General features: G+C 40.5%; 1 protein-coding gene across 1 annotated transcript; it reads right to left on the bottom strand.

Moving 5' to 3' along the window:
- Window positions 1-2,492: 2,492 nt before the first annotated feature.
- Window positions 2,493-10,266, bottom strand: LOC131973740 (uncharacterized). The gene is made up of 4 exons (XM_059335801.1): window positions 8,686-10,266; window positions 8,477-8,600; window positions 5,391-5,569; window positions 2,493-2,803 (listed from the first exon to the last, which is right to left on the bottom strand). Exons 1-4 carry the CDS (start codon window positions 9,998-10,000, stop codon window positions 2,493-2,495), a joined length of 1,929 nt encoding a protein of 642 aa, XP_059191784.1. The 5' UTR covers window positions 10,001-10,266.
- Window positions 10,267-17,327: the final 7,061 nt, after the last annotated feature.

Here is a 17,327-nt window from a genome sequence, read left to right as displayed (position 1 = left end):
GGTCGCGAGGGCAGCAGGATAAGCAGGGTATTCAAGGAGATATATATATATATAGGTGAGAATGCGCTGAAAAAACTGATACCAATATGGCATGGTAGCGATTTTTTAACAGATTTTTTAACGGACATAATAGCCGAAGATTTCAGAGGGTTAAATCCTGTACATTTAATGTAGCTAAATGAATGATACCAACCTCTTCTATGATGGAAACTCCAAATTGCTTCAACCTTTACTAAATGTTAATATGGTAATTTGGTTATAATTAATAAGGTAATTATTAATCAGTCTTCCACATTGATAGTTTAGTAACTTTATGGGACTCCATCCATCCATTTTTCTCCGCTTATCCGGGGCCGGGTCGCGGGGGCAGCATGATAAGCAGGGCCTTGCAGGCGCCCCTCTCCCCAGCCACAATATCCAGCTCCTCCTGGGGGACCCCCTGGAAAACCACCTGTACATTTAATGTTGTACCTAAATGAATGATACCAACCTCTTCTATGATGGGAACTCCAAATTCCTTCAACCTTTACTAAAAACCTACCTTTAAAAAACTCCTGAAGACCCAGCTCTTCAGAGAGCATCTTCTCTCCTAGCACCACACGATAATTATACTCCTTAAAGAATTGTCACTAGCACTTATTGATGCACTAATAGCTCTTATTGCACTATACCTTCATTGTTTTATTTTATTCTTCCTGTAAGTCGCTTTGGATAAAAGCGTCTGCAAAATGACTAAATGTAAATGTAAATATTAATATGGTAATTTGGTTATAATTAATAAGATAATTATTAATCAGTCTTCCACATTGATAGTTTAGTAACTTTATGGGACTCCATCCATCCATTTTTCTCCGCTAATCCGGGGCCGGGTCGCGGGGGCAGCAGGATAAGCAGGGCATTCCAGGCGCCCCTCTCCCCAGCCACAACGTCCAGCTCCTCCCAGGCCAGGAGAGAGATTTAATCCCTCCACCATGTTCTGGTCGATAAGGCTTTATTGGCAAGAAAGTTAAAAGAACAAAATTGCTGAAGTACGAAAACAGCAAGATATAAGAATCAATAAGACAAAATAGATACATTTCATAAAATCAACCCAGTCGCTATGTGTATATGTAAGTGTGTGTATGTTTGTATGTATATATATAAAGCACACATTCACTCCTCGACTATACAACAAAGTGGATAGATTTCCTAAAATATATAGGGAAAAAATGTGAGACAATCAATGACAAATATACAATTCATTAAGTAAATCAAGTAAATAAAGAGACAACAACATATATTTGAATGTTTCAGCTGTAATATTGTGTAGTAAAGGAGTGGATGTGTTCTCTCTCTATCTCTCTCTCTCTCTCTCTCTCTCTCTTTCTCTCTCTTTCTCTCTCTCTCTCTATCTATCTCCCCAAATCAAGAAGAAACTTCCCCAAAGAAAAATGGTGAGAAAGGGTCAATCCTCTCGGTTCCAGTCCCCCACCAGGCTTAACACATCTGTCAGGATGTGGCGGGATGCTGGAAGTGAAATGAAGGGGGGTTACCATGACAACAGCTCTGCCACTTTGCCACCTGTGGGTCCTGCAGGAGACGAGGAGGAGGAGGAGGAGGAGGAGGAGGAGGCGATGGTGCCATCAGGCTCTTTTTCTCACCTGGTCCCAGCAGAGCGGTCTGACGTGTGACTTCTGCCCGTTTATGGATATTTTTCTTTCACACTTTTCAGAAAAGTCCTAAAAAAACATCTGCAGAACATGGAAGAGCCTCGTCCTCGGTCATTATGGTTCCTTGTTATCCAGGTTCAATAGGACAAGAGAGAAGAGTGTTGTGTTGTGTCAGCAGGCGGCGGTCTGCACTGCAAAAAAAGAAAAGTTGGGTGAACTCAAAATGTCAAGGCAACAAACTTCAATAAAATTTTAAGTTGGGCAATTAAACTAAATATTTTAAGTTTTGTTTTTGAGTTTCCTCAACTCTGAATTCAGATTTTTGTCAACTCAACTGTAAGTTGTACTACCTTCTAATTTTACATTGTAATAACTTTTAATCCTTACTTCTGCTAACTTCTGCAATGTGCTGAATTGGCACGATTGTAACGCCGCTATGAAATGTCAGCTAATGTTGCGACCACAATTTTGAGTTAGCATTGATACGCTAATGGCTACTCTTGTAGCTTTAACAAGCAGCGTCGCTAGCATCAGTTAGCCGCTAGCATCAGTTAGCCGCTAGCATCTATTAGCCGCTAGCATCAGTTAGCCGCGAGCATCATTTAGCCGCTAGCTTTCGCTAATGAATTTCACCGATTTCCAGCATTTCACAACAAAGAAATAAGAGTTATCAGAACTATTGTCCCTTGTTGTGAACCCCAACTTAAAGATATAAGTAACAACAACTCACCAACTTGTTTTTGAGCAGACAACTGGCTTCCTTTGTTGTGCTAACTTACATTATTGCCCTAAATGTCAACAATTTATATTTCCAAGTTTTGCAGTGTGTTCTCTGACACAGCGCTAACCGCTAACCTTCTGAGAAACAATGCTGCCTCTCCTCTGCTCGGCCGGTCTGAGAGTCTCTTCTGCTGTGAGTTTCCCTCTAATTGGTGTGGGCCCCCGTCCTCGGGCTCCCGGGGCCCCTGCTCCTCCTGCTCCTCCTGCTCCTCCTGCTGCACGGTGCAGGACGTGGGGCTGCTGGAACATCCAGAGGGCATAATTACCTGCAGATGTGTGAGCAGCCACTATGGAAGCGTATCGATGGTTTTGTGGAGTGGTGTTTGTTATCGCTGCTCCCTCATTAACACGGCTCACCTCCGGAGCAGGAAGCACTGGAGGTAAACAAGACCAGAGAAGAAGAAAAACACTTTGTTGTTTCCACACATGCCAACACACAAACACACAAAGGGTTCACACTTAACATTCACATTAATCTTTCTCTGCACCTTCTTATCCTTTTTAGTTGACATTAATACGTTTTTTCCTGTTGGTTTGAGCTGTTTCTGCTCAAGTCACAACGTAGAAATTCTTCGGTACCTTACTTAACTGACGCATTAACTGATGTTAGTTTTGGCAAAAAACAGAAACTAAATGTTGTTTACTGACCTCAGAAAACTGAGCAGCGACTCCTTTTCATTTTTTTGGTCAATTTTGAGTGATTTTGTGTCTTTTTTTGGGTGATTTTGTGTCTTTTTTTGTCGTTTTTATTTGTAATTTTGTGTCATTTTTTGGTCAATTCGGGGTGATTTTGTGTATTTTTTGGGCGATTTTGTGTATTTTTTGGTCAATTTGGGGTGATTTTGTGTCTTTTTTGGGTGATTTTGTGTCGTTTTTTGGAAACATTTCTGGGTGAGTTTGTGTCTTTTTTGGGCAATTTGGTCTTTTTTGTCGTTATTTGGTCATTTTATGTCATTTTTTGGTCAATTTTGGGTGATTTTGTGTCTTTTTTGTCGTGTTTTTGGTCAATTTGTGTTATTTTTTGGTCAATTTTGGGTGACTAAATATGTTCATTCATGTTCCGGGGCCTAAACTTAATCCTTAATGGCATTTTTTCCCCTTTTATTACTTTAACTTTTCTACTTTAATTCGTTTTGAAACCAGTAATTGTACACTTTTACTTTAGTGTTAAGCTTGAGTTGATACTCTACAGGAGTATTTTAAACCCTAGTATCTCTACTTATACTGCAGTTATGAATGTGAAGACTTTTGACACATCTGATGATGTCACTGGAGGCGGTGGCGGTTCTGCAGTGTTGCTTTCTTCCAGCTTATTAATCTCCATCACCTGAAAAAGATGCTTTCACTCTTTTCTTCCACATAAAGCAGTCCCATCTCTCAGCCTGATGAAATAATGGATCAGAGTGACAGTAAATCTCTGCAGCTGTTGTTGTAGAAAATCTTTAAAGAAAACACTTGACGAACAGATAGTCTCGAAACACAGCCTTGTGCGGGATTTAATTGGCAGACAGTAAAAACATATGAAACATTACATCCAATGGTCAGAACAACAACTGAGAGACAACGCCTCTCACAAACTCATTTCACTTCAATTCGTGCGTCATTGTTTCTTTGTAACTAAGGTTTTACTGTCCTGTACTTTCCTGTTATGACAATCATTTGATATGTGAGTACACCTGGGAGCTCCTATTCTTATTTTAATGTTATCGTATTAACCAGATCTTCCGCTCAGGATACGCTATGCTGACTTTCATCCAACAGGCCTTCCTTTCCCCTGAGTTTGATATTTCACCTGTGTGCTTAGGTCACATTTCAATGTGGATTTATACTACGGATTTATCCTACATATCCTCCCTTATAATGGTGTTAACCATTATCAAAAAATGTAAAGTTTAATTAACAAAATGTGTTCCCTATGAATTTAGTTCCAAATTATGGTTCCTGTGTGTGGAAGAGGAATAGTGTAGAAAGATTACATGTAATTAAGCACTTGTTACAGCAAACCTATGCAGCCCTAATCTATGCATATAATATGTTTCCCTAAAATATGTATTTAGCGGCTATTCTGTTACATAACACACGTTAATTATAGAAAGTTAATGAACCCATATATAATGCCCATATTGTGAGATGCAGCTCCCCCAGTGTGCAATCCGTGAAAAACCCTGTCGGCTGTATACAGGGAAAAGGCGGATGCGGTCCCATCCCGTCATGGCGGCCATACACTTTTAAGAGCGTCACCTCACAATCTGGACCTGATAACTGCCCACTATATGTTTTACATTCAGAGTGTATCACAAATCAATCATCATCAAGACATGTTATGGATGTTACACATTACATTGTGAAATGGCTTCTAACTCTAGCAACAAACATGATGTATGTACATTCCTATATGGTACAAAACAAGAACATGATATGTGCATTTTAACATGGTTCAAAACAACAACATGATGCATGCATTTTACATAACAAATGATCACAATATATTTTATATGCTTTAGCTTTACTGATTACACATCCTTTATATGATTAAACATGACTTCAGCAATATAATGAACATAAAAATTGAAAATTTTCTGAACTTCAAACCTGACTACCCAAATGACAATGCGGCCACACTAGACCCACAGGGATGTGGCCCCAACAAGCCACGCCCAAAGTATCCAAACATGCCACAAAACAACTGCAAAGATAACACAAAACCAAAGTAAAATCACATGAATATGTAGATGTCTTTATATGTCTTATATGTTTACCTGTATATATGGATATATATAGTTTTTTTTTTTTTTTTTTTTTTTTTTTTTTCTTTCAAATATAGACTTTAGGTAGGATACACAAGATAAAACATTATGTGTGATACATAATTCTCACCCGTCCCCCGACGTTCTGGTGAATGTCTTTTCCGCTATTTCAATTACCTCTTACCATTTCCCTGTTTGGTTTATACCACCTCACTTTCTTCCCATTGATCCGGATCATCGCTATCATCCATATAGGCAGGTTGTGGGAACAAGTCCGGTAGCCCCATGACCCCTTGCATCTCAGGGTTCATGTCTGCCATTGCATTTAGCATGTGAGCTCCTTGTATGTTCAGAACTTCCTTTGCCTGGCTGGCCAGCAGTCCCAGTCCATATCTCCTCACGATAGGTGCGATGCAACAGAACAGAAAGAGAATCAAAATTAGAACTATAACAGCAATGATTGCTGCTTTAGCCACTATGGCTCCAACTTTTCCTAAATTTAGGTCCAGCCAGTCCAGAGACAGGCCACCCTGACCAGCATTGTCCCTTACTTCAGTGGTTAGATTTTGTAATTTAGCCATGGCTTTAGTGAAAGATCCATCAGGTGCTGTATTATTAGGAATAAAGGTGCAGCAGTATTTACCAAATCTTTTGCAGACACCTCCCTTTTCTGCTAACATCCATTCTAACACCTGTCTGTTTTGCCATGCCATTATACTAGTTGCATGCAACTGCTCACCGATTGCTTTCAGAATTTCACTTGTGTAATTGATGAATCTCTGTTGGTTGTAATACACATAATTTATCCAGTTAACATTTTTGTTTATTGTGATCCACGGGAGTATTGATTCCAGACCTGCTCTGATCTCATTCTGAGCTTTGAATTCCATTGGGATCCCTGCAGGTTGTCCAATCTCATTTAGGTGAATTTTTTCGACCGGGCTAAATTCTCGTTTGTTCCTATGTATTTCCTCTGGGGATGTGTCAATGTTAATAGTTTCCTCCACTCCCTCATACATAACAATCATTGGCACTCTTAGTCTAACTAACGCACAAAGTCCAATCCATCTTGGTGGAAGGATATTACTTAAAGTGTCGTTACCACAAATCCAATAGCTATCTGCAATCGCCTGGGTTTGCTCGCTAAGTGTATGCATGAATGGGGTGGTCATTGTTAAATTTTCACAGGTTTGATCTAAGGTGACTGGATTCTCAAACCAAATTGGCCTATTTATGAATAACGGGGAGAATTTAGTGTGAGGGAACCATGATAATACCCAAGTAACATTACAATGCACAGATGTATTTCCAATTTCTACTCCTCCACCTTCTCCTAGGAATCCTCCACTAGCAAAACATTCATAGTCCAAGGTGTAGTCTACCTTGTAGTCAGTAGGGGGCTCGTGTTGGGATGTCAACAAGCTGAACTCAGCACATTGTTCATGAAATTTGCAGTAAGGGCAACTGTCCAGATAGCTGTGAATTTTCCTAGACCCGTGTAACAGTCTGCATTGAATTCCACACATAGGATATCTAAAAATAATTGGGACTTCCTCTCGTGACTTAAATTTCCCTTCCTTGCATAATTGACTTTGGACTCGGGCACATTCCTCAAACGTGTGTTTTTCAGGCATAGCAGTAGGAATAGACAGTGGAGATTCTGCACACACTATACATTCATTATGTGTCATCTCTTTAATTGTATACATTGCCCATTTATACCATTTGTTTTGGCTAGCTGTTTCCCACAATTCATCTGCAATAGGTTGTAATTTTCTGTGTCTTGGTTTTACTAATCTCCACTGGTCTCTGTCTGTATTTACGTCCTCTAATCCTGGGTTGTCGTCATATGTGTCATAATAGTCCAAGTCTTTCTCTGTTATAGTTGCTGTGGTTGTGCCCAGTGTCTTTCGTTTGTTTGTCTTGTGTGCTGGAGATCTTGCCCTTGGATGTGGCGGCCACTTCCCAGGCGCTACCTTTGTTGTACTAGGTGGGGCAGTTATTTCATGTTGCTGATTTGCTAATGTTGTCATCGGTAGCCACTGCCAATAACTCAGGGTTGTCTGTGTGACCTCAGTTGTGGTTGTTATTTCCTTTCTTTTGTTCTTTTCCTTTGGGGGATACTTTTCTGTTGTGGGGGGCGGCATGGGCGGCAACCAATGTAGCGGGGGGTACTGCACCGTTTTTATGGTAGTCTTTGCTTCCTCATTCTGGCCTATCAAATCAGGTTGGGAAGTCGGCTCCTGTTGTGTGTGAGTAGGTGCGTGTATGTCCGGTTGTGCGCGTGGGTTCAACTCTGTGTGTGTGTTTGGTCCTGTGTGTGTGTCTGGCTCTGCGCGTGGTTTCAACTCTGTGTGTGTGTCTGGTTCCGTGTGTGTGTCTGGCTCTGACCTAATTCGTGGTGCAGTGGTCAAACCTAGCCTTGGTGTTGTGATTATGCGCGCTTCTATTCTCGGTGTAGTGACCTCATGGCTATGGGTAAGTGCATGTGGATTAGAATTCTCATTTATGTAAAAGGGGGCCGACCAAGGTAAGATCTCTCTCACCTGATGTCCACGATCATCAGTAGCTATGGTCTCTAAAGCATATGTGTGTTCTAATTGCACTATTCTTCTGTTAAGTTCGACCATCCACCCTCCGTCTGTGTTTAGAATCTTGATATCACACACTTCCCCTCCCCAAGTTGAATCTCCTTTGAGATGTCTGGTTGTCCACCCACATATTACCCCGTTTTCTGCTGTTGATGTTTCTGTCTCCAGCACCCGAATGTCCCTTCTAATTAAACTGCTTGATACTTCTTGTGGTGGAATGTGAATTCTAACTCGGTCTCCATTGATCTCTGATAACAGCCGTATGTCTTTTGGAATTATTACATCAGTGTAGTCTCTGCGCTCAAGTTTTAATGTTACTCTTTCCTCTATGTTAGCCTCTGGATTTTTTGCTGCGATATGAGCATAATATTCAAATCGTGGGGTGTAACCCGTCTCCATTGTTATCTCAATATCTCTTCCTATGCTAAGCTTTACTTCACAGGGTCCTACTCCCCAAGTTTTCTCTCCTGTTTGACTGAATTTGAACGCACACAGCTGTCTTCTATCACGATCTTTGGACGTCACAGCCACCTCATAATATACAGATTTTCCCTCTAACTCGTCTGGCGTGCGCCAGGTTGTATACCAGTCCCAGTATTTGTGAACGTCTCGTCTAGTCATTATTTTTCCATGTCGTTGGTCATGTGTAGTCAATGCTAGTCTTGGTCCTGTCTCTCTGTGAGCTGTCGTGTATGTCTTTGCATCGCACTTATCTGTTTCCTGTGGGATGTTGCTCACTGCTGCCTGGACTCTGTCTGCCTGCTGCCAGCCGTTTTGATCTCCTCGGACCCTGCTCAGCTTCCTCTGCATCTCCTGCAGCTGTCCCAGGTTTCCTGAGAGCATCCACAATAGAATGCTTGTCACTGTCAACATTATTCTCACAGTCATTTTTCTTGATATCATCAATTAGTGCAGTACTGCCCTTTTTTGAGTCCTGGACTTTGCAGCAGTGGTTTAAGTGGTACCACGTGGTGCTTCCTTCCACCTGGACTGCCGTTGGTGTGGCTCGTATGACAGTATATGGACCCTCTCGACGTGGTTGATGCCACTTTCGTCTGAAGATTTTGATGTAGACTTTGTCCCCCGGCTCCACTGGTCTCTCAATGTCTCGTTTGGGATCTGGCTCCCTTTCTTTTTCCTGTAGGTAGATCGATCTGTGGATGGCCGTTAGGTGTTTCATGTAGTCTTGCAGCTCAGTTTGTAACTGTTCAAGACTAGGCCCCTTATATGGACCTCTCATCTGTGGTGTTGGCATGGGTCGACCCGTTAGCATTTCATGCGGTGTTAGATGAGTGCTTCTATGGGTTTGTGTGCGATATTGCATCAAAGCAAGTGGTAAAGCATCCACCCAATTAAGCTTTGTACTGGCACAAATCTTGTTTATTTTTGATTTTAGCGTTCCGTTTATACGTTCGACCATCCCATTACTTTCCGGGTGGTACACTGCAGAGAGTCTTTGTTTGATTCGCAGTTGTTGTAAAATACCCTTGGCTACTTTTTGAACAAACGCTGCACCGTTATCTGAGCTTATTTCAGAAGGAATGCCAAATCTTGGAATGACTTCTCGTATCAAAAATTTAACCACCGTTTCTGCCCCTAAGTCCTTGGACGGATGCGCCTCCACCCAACGGCTGAAACGATCAATTATCACAAGCATGTATCGTTTCCCCTGTACAGTTTTGATCATGTCGACATAATCTAGGGCTAAGTGTTTGAACGGTCCCTCTGGGACTGGAATGTGTCCCACTGGTGTTTTAACACCCTTACGCACATTGTTTTCAGCGCAAATTTCACATTGGTTCAGTATTTCATCTACCATCGCCTGTAGATACGGTGACCAGTAGCCTTGCTGTCTTAGTTTTTTCATGACTTCCCCCCTCCCACAATGGCAAACATTGTGGGCCTGGGAGATTAGGATTGTTAGCAACGTCACGGGTGCTACTATGAGACCCTCGTGTGATCTCCAAAGACCTTTGTTGTCCACTGTGGCTCCTCTACTGCGCCACAGTGATTGTTCACGTGGACTGGCTTCTGCCTGAATTAGGACAATGTCATCTGGTGTTGTTGTTGGCTCTAATGATATTACCGGCGACAAAATTGCAACCTCACTTTTAGAAGCCATTTTGGCAGCTTCGTCTGCTGCATTGTTACCTTTTATCACATCATCATTTCCCTTCCGATGAGCTTGACACTTTATGATTGCAAGTTTAGTCGGGAGCATCATTGCTGACATTAATTCCCTTATTTGTTTGTTATGTTGAATCGGGCTACCATCTGATTTTGTGAAGCCTCTTTGTTTCCACACAGCTCCAAATAGATGACACACACCATGTGCATAAGCCGAGTCAGTGTAAATGTTTGCTATTTTTCCTTTAGCTATTCTGCACGCTTCTGTTAGTGCACGTAGTTCAGCTAATTGAGCAGAGCAGGGCTGCTCGCAGCTCTCTGCTTTGGCAGTGAGAAACCTGTTTCCTTCCTGTCTCACTACTGCATAGCCTGCATGGTTTCCTGTGTAGTCTCTGTAACATGATCCATCAACATACAATGTCTCTTGGGGGTGTGCTAAAGCCGTTGATTCTAAATCTGGTCTGAGCCTTGTGTACTTCATTGTTTCTGCTATACACTCGTGTTGTTCTCCCTCGTGTCCCAAGGGGACAAAATTTGCTGGATTAGCTGTGACACACCTTTTGATTGTTATGTCTGGGTAAGTTAGTAGAGGTGTGTACTGTAAGCATCTTGCCTGTGTCACTACAAACTTCCCTTGATGTAACAGCTCTGAGATTTTGTGATGTGTGAAAATGGTGACTGGATAACCCATGGTTATTGTTGAAGCTTTTTCATAAGCATAATGTACAGCTGCTATTCCTTGGTAGCAAGGTGGCCATCCCTGTGCCACATTGTCTAGTTTTGTGCTGTAATATGCAATGGGCTGTTTTTGCCTGCCACTACATGTTTCCTGCATCAACACTGCTGAGGCGTACGAGTCCTGTCTGTTTGCTACATATAGCAAAAATGGTTTTTCATAGTCTGGTGTTGCTAAAGCTGGTGCCTGTTGCATTTCTTGTTTGATTGTCTCAAATGCTACCATAGCTTCGCTGCTCCACTTTAGTGTAGCTTTCAATGTCTGTGTGCCTGCTTCTTTTACAATCTGTCTGAGTGGGGCCGTTAGCTCTGCAAAGTTCTCAATCCAATCTGAACTATATCCTACCAACCCCAGGAAGGTCATCATTTGTTGAACTGTTTTGGGCCGTGGAGCTTTGCTCACCCCTTCTAATTGTGTTTTAGATATTGCTACTGTCCCTTGTGAAATAGATCTCCCCAAATACTCCACCTGTGTTTCACAATACTGCAGTTTTGTTTTTGACACTTTATGACCTCCCTCAGCTAGTCTTTGTAATACCTTTATTGAATCGCGGTGACAGTCATCAAGTGTCGGTGCACAGATCAGAATGTCGTCTACATACTGGATCAGTGTGCTGTTGAGTGGTATGTCCTCGAGATCTTGTTTCAAAGCCTGATTGAAAACATGTGGGCTGATCTTTAGGCCTTGTGGTAACCTGCTGTATGTCAATTTCTTACCTCTGTATTTGAATGCAAACAAATCTCTCGCGTCCTCATGCAGTGGAATGCTGAAAAATGCAGAGCACAGGTCAATAACCGAAAAATATTTAGAATCTGGAGGCACATTAGTCAGAAGTGTGTGAGGGTTTGGTACATCAACTGGCCAATCCTCTATGGCCTCATTTACAGCTCTCAGGTCGTGAACCAGCCGATATTTTGATTTATCAGCTTTTTGTACTGGAAAAATGGGTGTGTTACATGCACTATTAGTCTCTATTAACACCCCTGCCTTCATGAGGCCTTCAATAGTCTTACTGATGCCCTGTTCAGCTTCTGGTTTAAGTGGGTATTGTGCACGATTTGGCGGCTTCATGTTTGGTTGTAAACGGATTTTTACTGGGTTGGCAGATTTTACCAACCCCACATCGTGGTCGTTTTTTGACCATAATTGATCAGGGACTTGTTTAAGCATATCCTGTTTTTGTATGCTGTAATTTTCCTCGGGCGTTGCCGTGTGTTGTGATGTTTTCTCGCGCGGGACTGACACCACTTGTGGTGTACTCAACATTTGTACGTCGCACAGAATTTTCAACATAGTCTTATTTGCAGTTTGTAAGATTTTAGGATTGTCTGTTGGCAGCCATTTCATCTGTGTTGCTGCCTGCATCATTGGTCCGATATCTTTGGATTCAAAATTTTCGTTTACCATCAATGTGACATGTGGGATAGATTCAGGCACATTATACCAATCGTCAATGAAACTGTTCGGCTCTATTTTCAAACCTGCCCCTTGTTGTCCCACAATGATGTAATGTGATAACAGCTCAACTTTCATCCCCCTCGTGTGTTCATCCCATTTTTCCTCAAATGTTTTGCTGCATGATTGATCAAAAAACATTGTGCAATGGTAATCAGATTGGGGTTTTGTAGCTTTTGGAATCTGTGCTGTGATGTATTTGTTCCATTTTTGTACATTTGAATTTACTGTCTCTCCTATGTTACCCAACCAATAGACTTTAGCGCATTCTGTTCCTATGTGCATTTGTAAGTCTAATCCTTCAATGTCTGTGTACACACCTTCAGGTGTGCACCAAATCTTCATCCCCAATTTGCATAAGGCATCTCGTCCTAGCAAATTTATTGGTGTTTGATCAGAAACTAGTATTGGAATTTTTGTTTCTTGTCCTGCTGTAGCTAGTTTGACTGGGGTCGTCATTGGAATGATTTGTTTCATACCCGAGAATCCTATAGTTTTAACAAATTTTCCTGACATGGGGAGTGATTGTGCAATTTCTGATCTCACACATGTGTAAGTGGCGCCTGTGTCAAGAAGCATGGGAACATTTTTATTTTCTATTTGCACTTGAATGATTGGCTCTTTGCCAGCTTCCATAGCTACAATAGGAAGCTGTCCCCCTAGTTCAGGATTCTCTGGGCACCCCTAATACCCATGGTTTGGCCCCCCCCATGGATTTGCTGGACCCTGTTCACGTTGATTGGGCTGTGGTCTCCTGTAATTGTCATCCCAACCTGGCACTACAGTAGCTGATCTGCAGTCTGCATATCTGTGTCCCATCTCCCCACATCTGTAACAACCCCTTGGCTTATTTTGTTGCTGTTGAAATGGTCTTTGTTGGCCCCCCTGGTTCTGTTTGTTGTTGAATCGCTTCGGCGGTCTGTATTGCTGTGAGTACACATTCACAACTGCTGGTCCTTGCTGTGTGGGAGGTGCTTGCTGCTGTTGAGTCGTGTGTGTACTGGGTGGCTGTGCCAAAAAAAAAAAAAAACTATATATATCCATATATACAGGTAAACATATAAGACATATAAAGACATCTACATATTCATGTGATTTTACTTTGGTTTTGTGTTATCTTTGCAGTTGTTTTGTGGCATGTTTGGATACTTTGGGCGTGGCTTGTTGGGGCCACATCCCTGTGGGTCTAGTGTGGCCGCATTGTCATTTGGGTAGTCAGGTTTGAAGTTCAGAAAATTTTCAATTTTTATGTTCATTATATTGCTGAAGTCATGTTTAATCATATAAAGGATGTGTAATCAGTAAAGCTAAAGCATATAAAATATATTGTGATCATTTGTTATGTAAAATGCATGCATCATGTTGTTGTTTTGAACCATGTTAAAATGCACATATCATGTTCTTGTTTTGTACCATATAGGAATGTACATACATCATGTTTGTTGCTAGAGTTAGAAGCCATTTCACAATGTAATGTGTAACATCCATAACATGTCTTGATGATGATTGATTTGTGATACACTCTGAATGTAAAACATATAGTGGGCAGTTATCAGGTCCAGATTGTGAGGTGACGCTCTTAAAAGTGTATGGCCGCCATGACGGGATGGGACCGCATCCGCCTTTTCCCTGTATACAGCCGACAGGGTTTTTCACGGATTGCACACTGGGGGAGCTGCATCTCACAATATGGGCATTATATATGGGTTCATTAACTTTCTATAATTAACGTGTGTTATGTAACAGAATAGCCGCTAAATACATATTTTAGGGAAACATATTATATGCATAGATTAGGGCTGCATAGGTTTGCTGTAACAAGTGCTTAATTACATGTAATCTTTCTACACTATTCCTCTTCCACACACAGGAACCATAATTTGGAACTAAATTCATAGGGAACACATTTTGTTAATTAAACTTTACATTTTTTGATAATGGTTAACACCATTATAAGGGAGGATATGTAGGATAAATCCGTAGTATAAATCCACATTGAAATGTGACCTAAGCACACAGGTGAAATATCAAACTCAGGGGAAAGGAAGGCCTGTTGGATGAAAGTCAGCATAGCGTATCCTGAGCGGAAGATCTGGTTAATACGATAACATTAAAATAAGAATAGGAGCTCCCAGGTGTACTCACATATCAAATGATTGTCATAACAGGAAAGTACAGGACAGTAAAACCTTAGTTACAAAGAAACAATGACGCACGAATTGAAGTGAAATGAGTTTGTGAGAGGCGTTGTCTCTCAGTTGTTGTTCTGACCATTGGATGTAATGTTTCATATGTTTTTACTGTCTGCCAATTAAATCCCGCACAAGGCTGTGTTTCGAGACTATCTGTTCGTCAAGTGTTTTCTTTAAAGATTTTCTACAACACTGTCAGCAGACAAAAGGTTGTTCAACAATAAACATATTACTGCTGACATCAACTCAGACAAATTAATAAGAAGAACGTCTTCTCACTTTCTCAGACCATCACCACCACACTCACACTGTTGAAGTTATTCTATTTATTTATATATATATTATAGATTCATGTTCATACGCTGCACTTTACTGCCTTTTTGCACGTCTGCTGAGACTCAAACTGCATGTCGTTGTTTTACGTGAACAACTCTGTGATGCAATGACAGGAAAGTTGAATCTAATGTAAAAAAAACAGGAGTTAAACATCTCTCCCTGTGGTTTTCTTCTGTCTGACTTCACTGGAGAACAAAAAAACAGCATCTGTTTTATTTTAACCCTTTGGAGTTTGGGGCTATTTTGATGGGTTTTGACTATTTTTCATTCTGTCTCTATAAACGACTTAAAAAATGTGTCATTTTGACTTACTGGATAAACGTTTTGAACAAAAAAACCCCACAAAAAACAACAAAAAAACACACAAACACACACACACAAAACATTAAACACACAAAAAATTACAAAAGACATACATAAAAACACAAAAAAACAGGAAAAAACAAAAAACACATAAAAACATAAAAAAACACAAAATCACACACACGAAAAAATACAAAAACCACACACAAAGAAAACATAAAACACACAAAAAAATTACAAAAAACATACATTAAAACCCATGAAAACACAAAAAATTACCCAAAAAAACGAAAATCGAAAAAAATACACAAAACACACAAGAAAAACATGAAAAAAACACAAAAAAACCCCACAGAAAAACACAAGAGATTGCATTAAAATGCTGAATGCACACTGCAAAATTCAATAAAATCTCTGCAAAACTTCAATAATATCATGTGACACTTGGTCGAGGTGGTTTTTACCTCTGCTGAAAAAGACTTGATGTGCTAAATGGGACATGGAAACTTCTGGAAAAGCCAAAACTTTAGAGTGAAGCTGACAGCAGGAAACATGAAGCTTCGTTTTTACATGTAACATGTAGCAAGATGCTCTAAACACCATATAACTCAACAAGAGTTGAGTTATATATATTATTATATAAGACTTCTGTTGGTCAGTCGGACCTCAGTTTGAACCGACGGTCTGATTTGTTAAATGAAGAGTAAACACAATGATGTAAGGAAGTGTAAGAAGTTGCAGGTTCACTGATGGAAGTCAGAAGCAACAAGAGTTAGCAGAGAGAAGAAGAAGTGAAGTGACATCTGGAATCATCCTGGGATGAAACCAGAGAGAGAAGTGGTGCATGATGAAGGCTGCACATTAATATTTTGTCCAGAAGTTGAACCCTGGAAGTCTCTCAGCAGTGTGAGTCTGAAGATTTGATTTTAAAAAACACTGACACATATTGAGAAGCAGCACCTGGTGGAGATCGACCCGCTGCAGCCATGAAGTGTTGGAGTCGGCCTGGTAATTAGGAATTAATCATTAGTGCGTCTCCAGATGTAGACGTGTGAGCGTGCGGCTCTGATAACCGCCCACGGAGCTGCAGCCGGACACTAATTGCATTTTTGAGTCAAAGGCATCAGATCAATGACGGTGTTCAGCCTTTTAACGTGTCCTTCACCCAGAAATACAGCGAGCAGGCTGATAGCGTCCAGATAGCATCGCCGGGGTCGGGGAAGTCCCCACGATGCTATCTGTATCAGTCGTGTGGCGCCGTAATGAAACCTGCACACGGAGATTTCATTAGCGTGCTGCGTTCGCTGCTCAGCGTGCACGCTGGCCGGCTGCAGTCATGTTGTTACTGCAGCTCATTATTCACACAGTGATATATGTTTATTATACCATGCTGGGAACATTTTTTTAAGCACAACCTCACCTGATTATTATTTTGTCATTTTGACTTACTGGATCAACATTTTGAACAAAAGAAAATCGCAAAAAACACACAAGAAAAATATGAAAAAACACATAAAAACATTAAAACACACGAAATCACACACACAAAAAAATCAAAAACCACACACAAAGAAAACATAAAACACACAAAAAAATACAAAAAACATACATAAAACAACACATAAAAACACAAAAAAGTACACAAAAAATGACAAAAAACAGATAATCGCAAAAAATACACAAAAACACACAAGAAAAACATGAAAAACCACACACAAAGAAAACATAAAACACACAAAAAATACAAAAAACGTACATAAAAACAACACATAAAAACACAAAAAAGTACACAAAGAAAAACATGAAAAAACACAAGAAACACATAAAAACTTTAAAAGAAACACATCAAAACACACAAAATCACACACACAAAACCATTCAAAAACCACACACAAAGAAAACATAAAACACACAAAAAAATTACAAAAAACATACATAAAAAACACACAAAAACACAATTTGTTTCAGTCGTGTGGAGCCGTAATGAAACCTGCAGACGGAGATTTCATCAGCGTGCTGCGTTCGCTGCTCAGTGTGCACGCTGACAGTCATGTTGTTACTGCAGCTCATTATTCACACAGTTATTATACTTTCTCATGTTATCACAGATGTTTCTCTCTCTGTTTACTTCACTCTGTTATATTTATCTACTGGAGAAATGTCCACATTTTACATCATGTTTAAATGTCTTTAAATACAACCTTTATCACTGAAACAAACTGTCCACTGTGACACTTTCCGACAGTCCTTGAACGCATCATCAGTTTAGTTTCTGTTCTAAAAAGTGACCAAAACTTGTGTTAAAATGTTGATATTTGTGTCAGAATTTTTCTCCATGTGTCATTTAAAATATACCAGATCCTGTTAAAAACATTAAATTCTAGGAGGCTGTTTACACAGAGCTGAGAGGA

This window comes from Centropristis striata, chromosome 6 (assembly GCF_030273125.1).
Source record: "Centropristis striata isolate RG_2023a ecotype Rhode Island chromosome 6, C.striata_1.0, whole genome shotgun sequence".
Lineage (NCBI taxonomy): Eukaryota > Metazoa > Chordata > Actinopteri > Perciformes > Serranidae > Centropristis > Centropristis striata.
This window is presented reverse-complemented; position numbering and strand designations above follow the sequence as displayed.

Excerpts from the sequence above, each read along its gene's own strand:
- LOC131973740 (XM_059335801.1), bottom strand. The coding sequence starts at position 10,000 with ATGTCAGCAATGATGCTCCCGACTAAACTTGCAATCATAAAGTGTCAA. Across the intron at positions 8,601-8,685 it reads CCAGGACTCAAAAAAGGGCA|GAAACCTGGGACAGCTGCAG; the intron begins GTACTGCACTAA and ends GGATGCTCTCAG. Across the intron at positions 2,804-5,390 it reads TCCGGATCAATGGGAAGAAA|TGCTTCCTGCTCCGGAGGTG; the intron begins GTGAGGTGGTAT and ends GTTTACCTCCAG.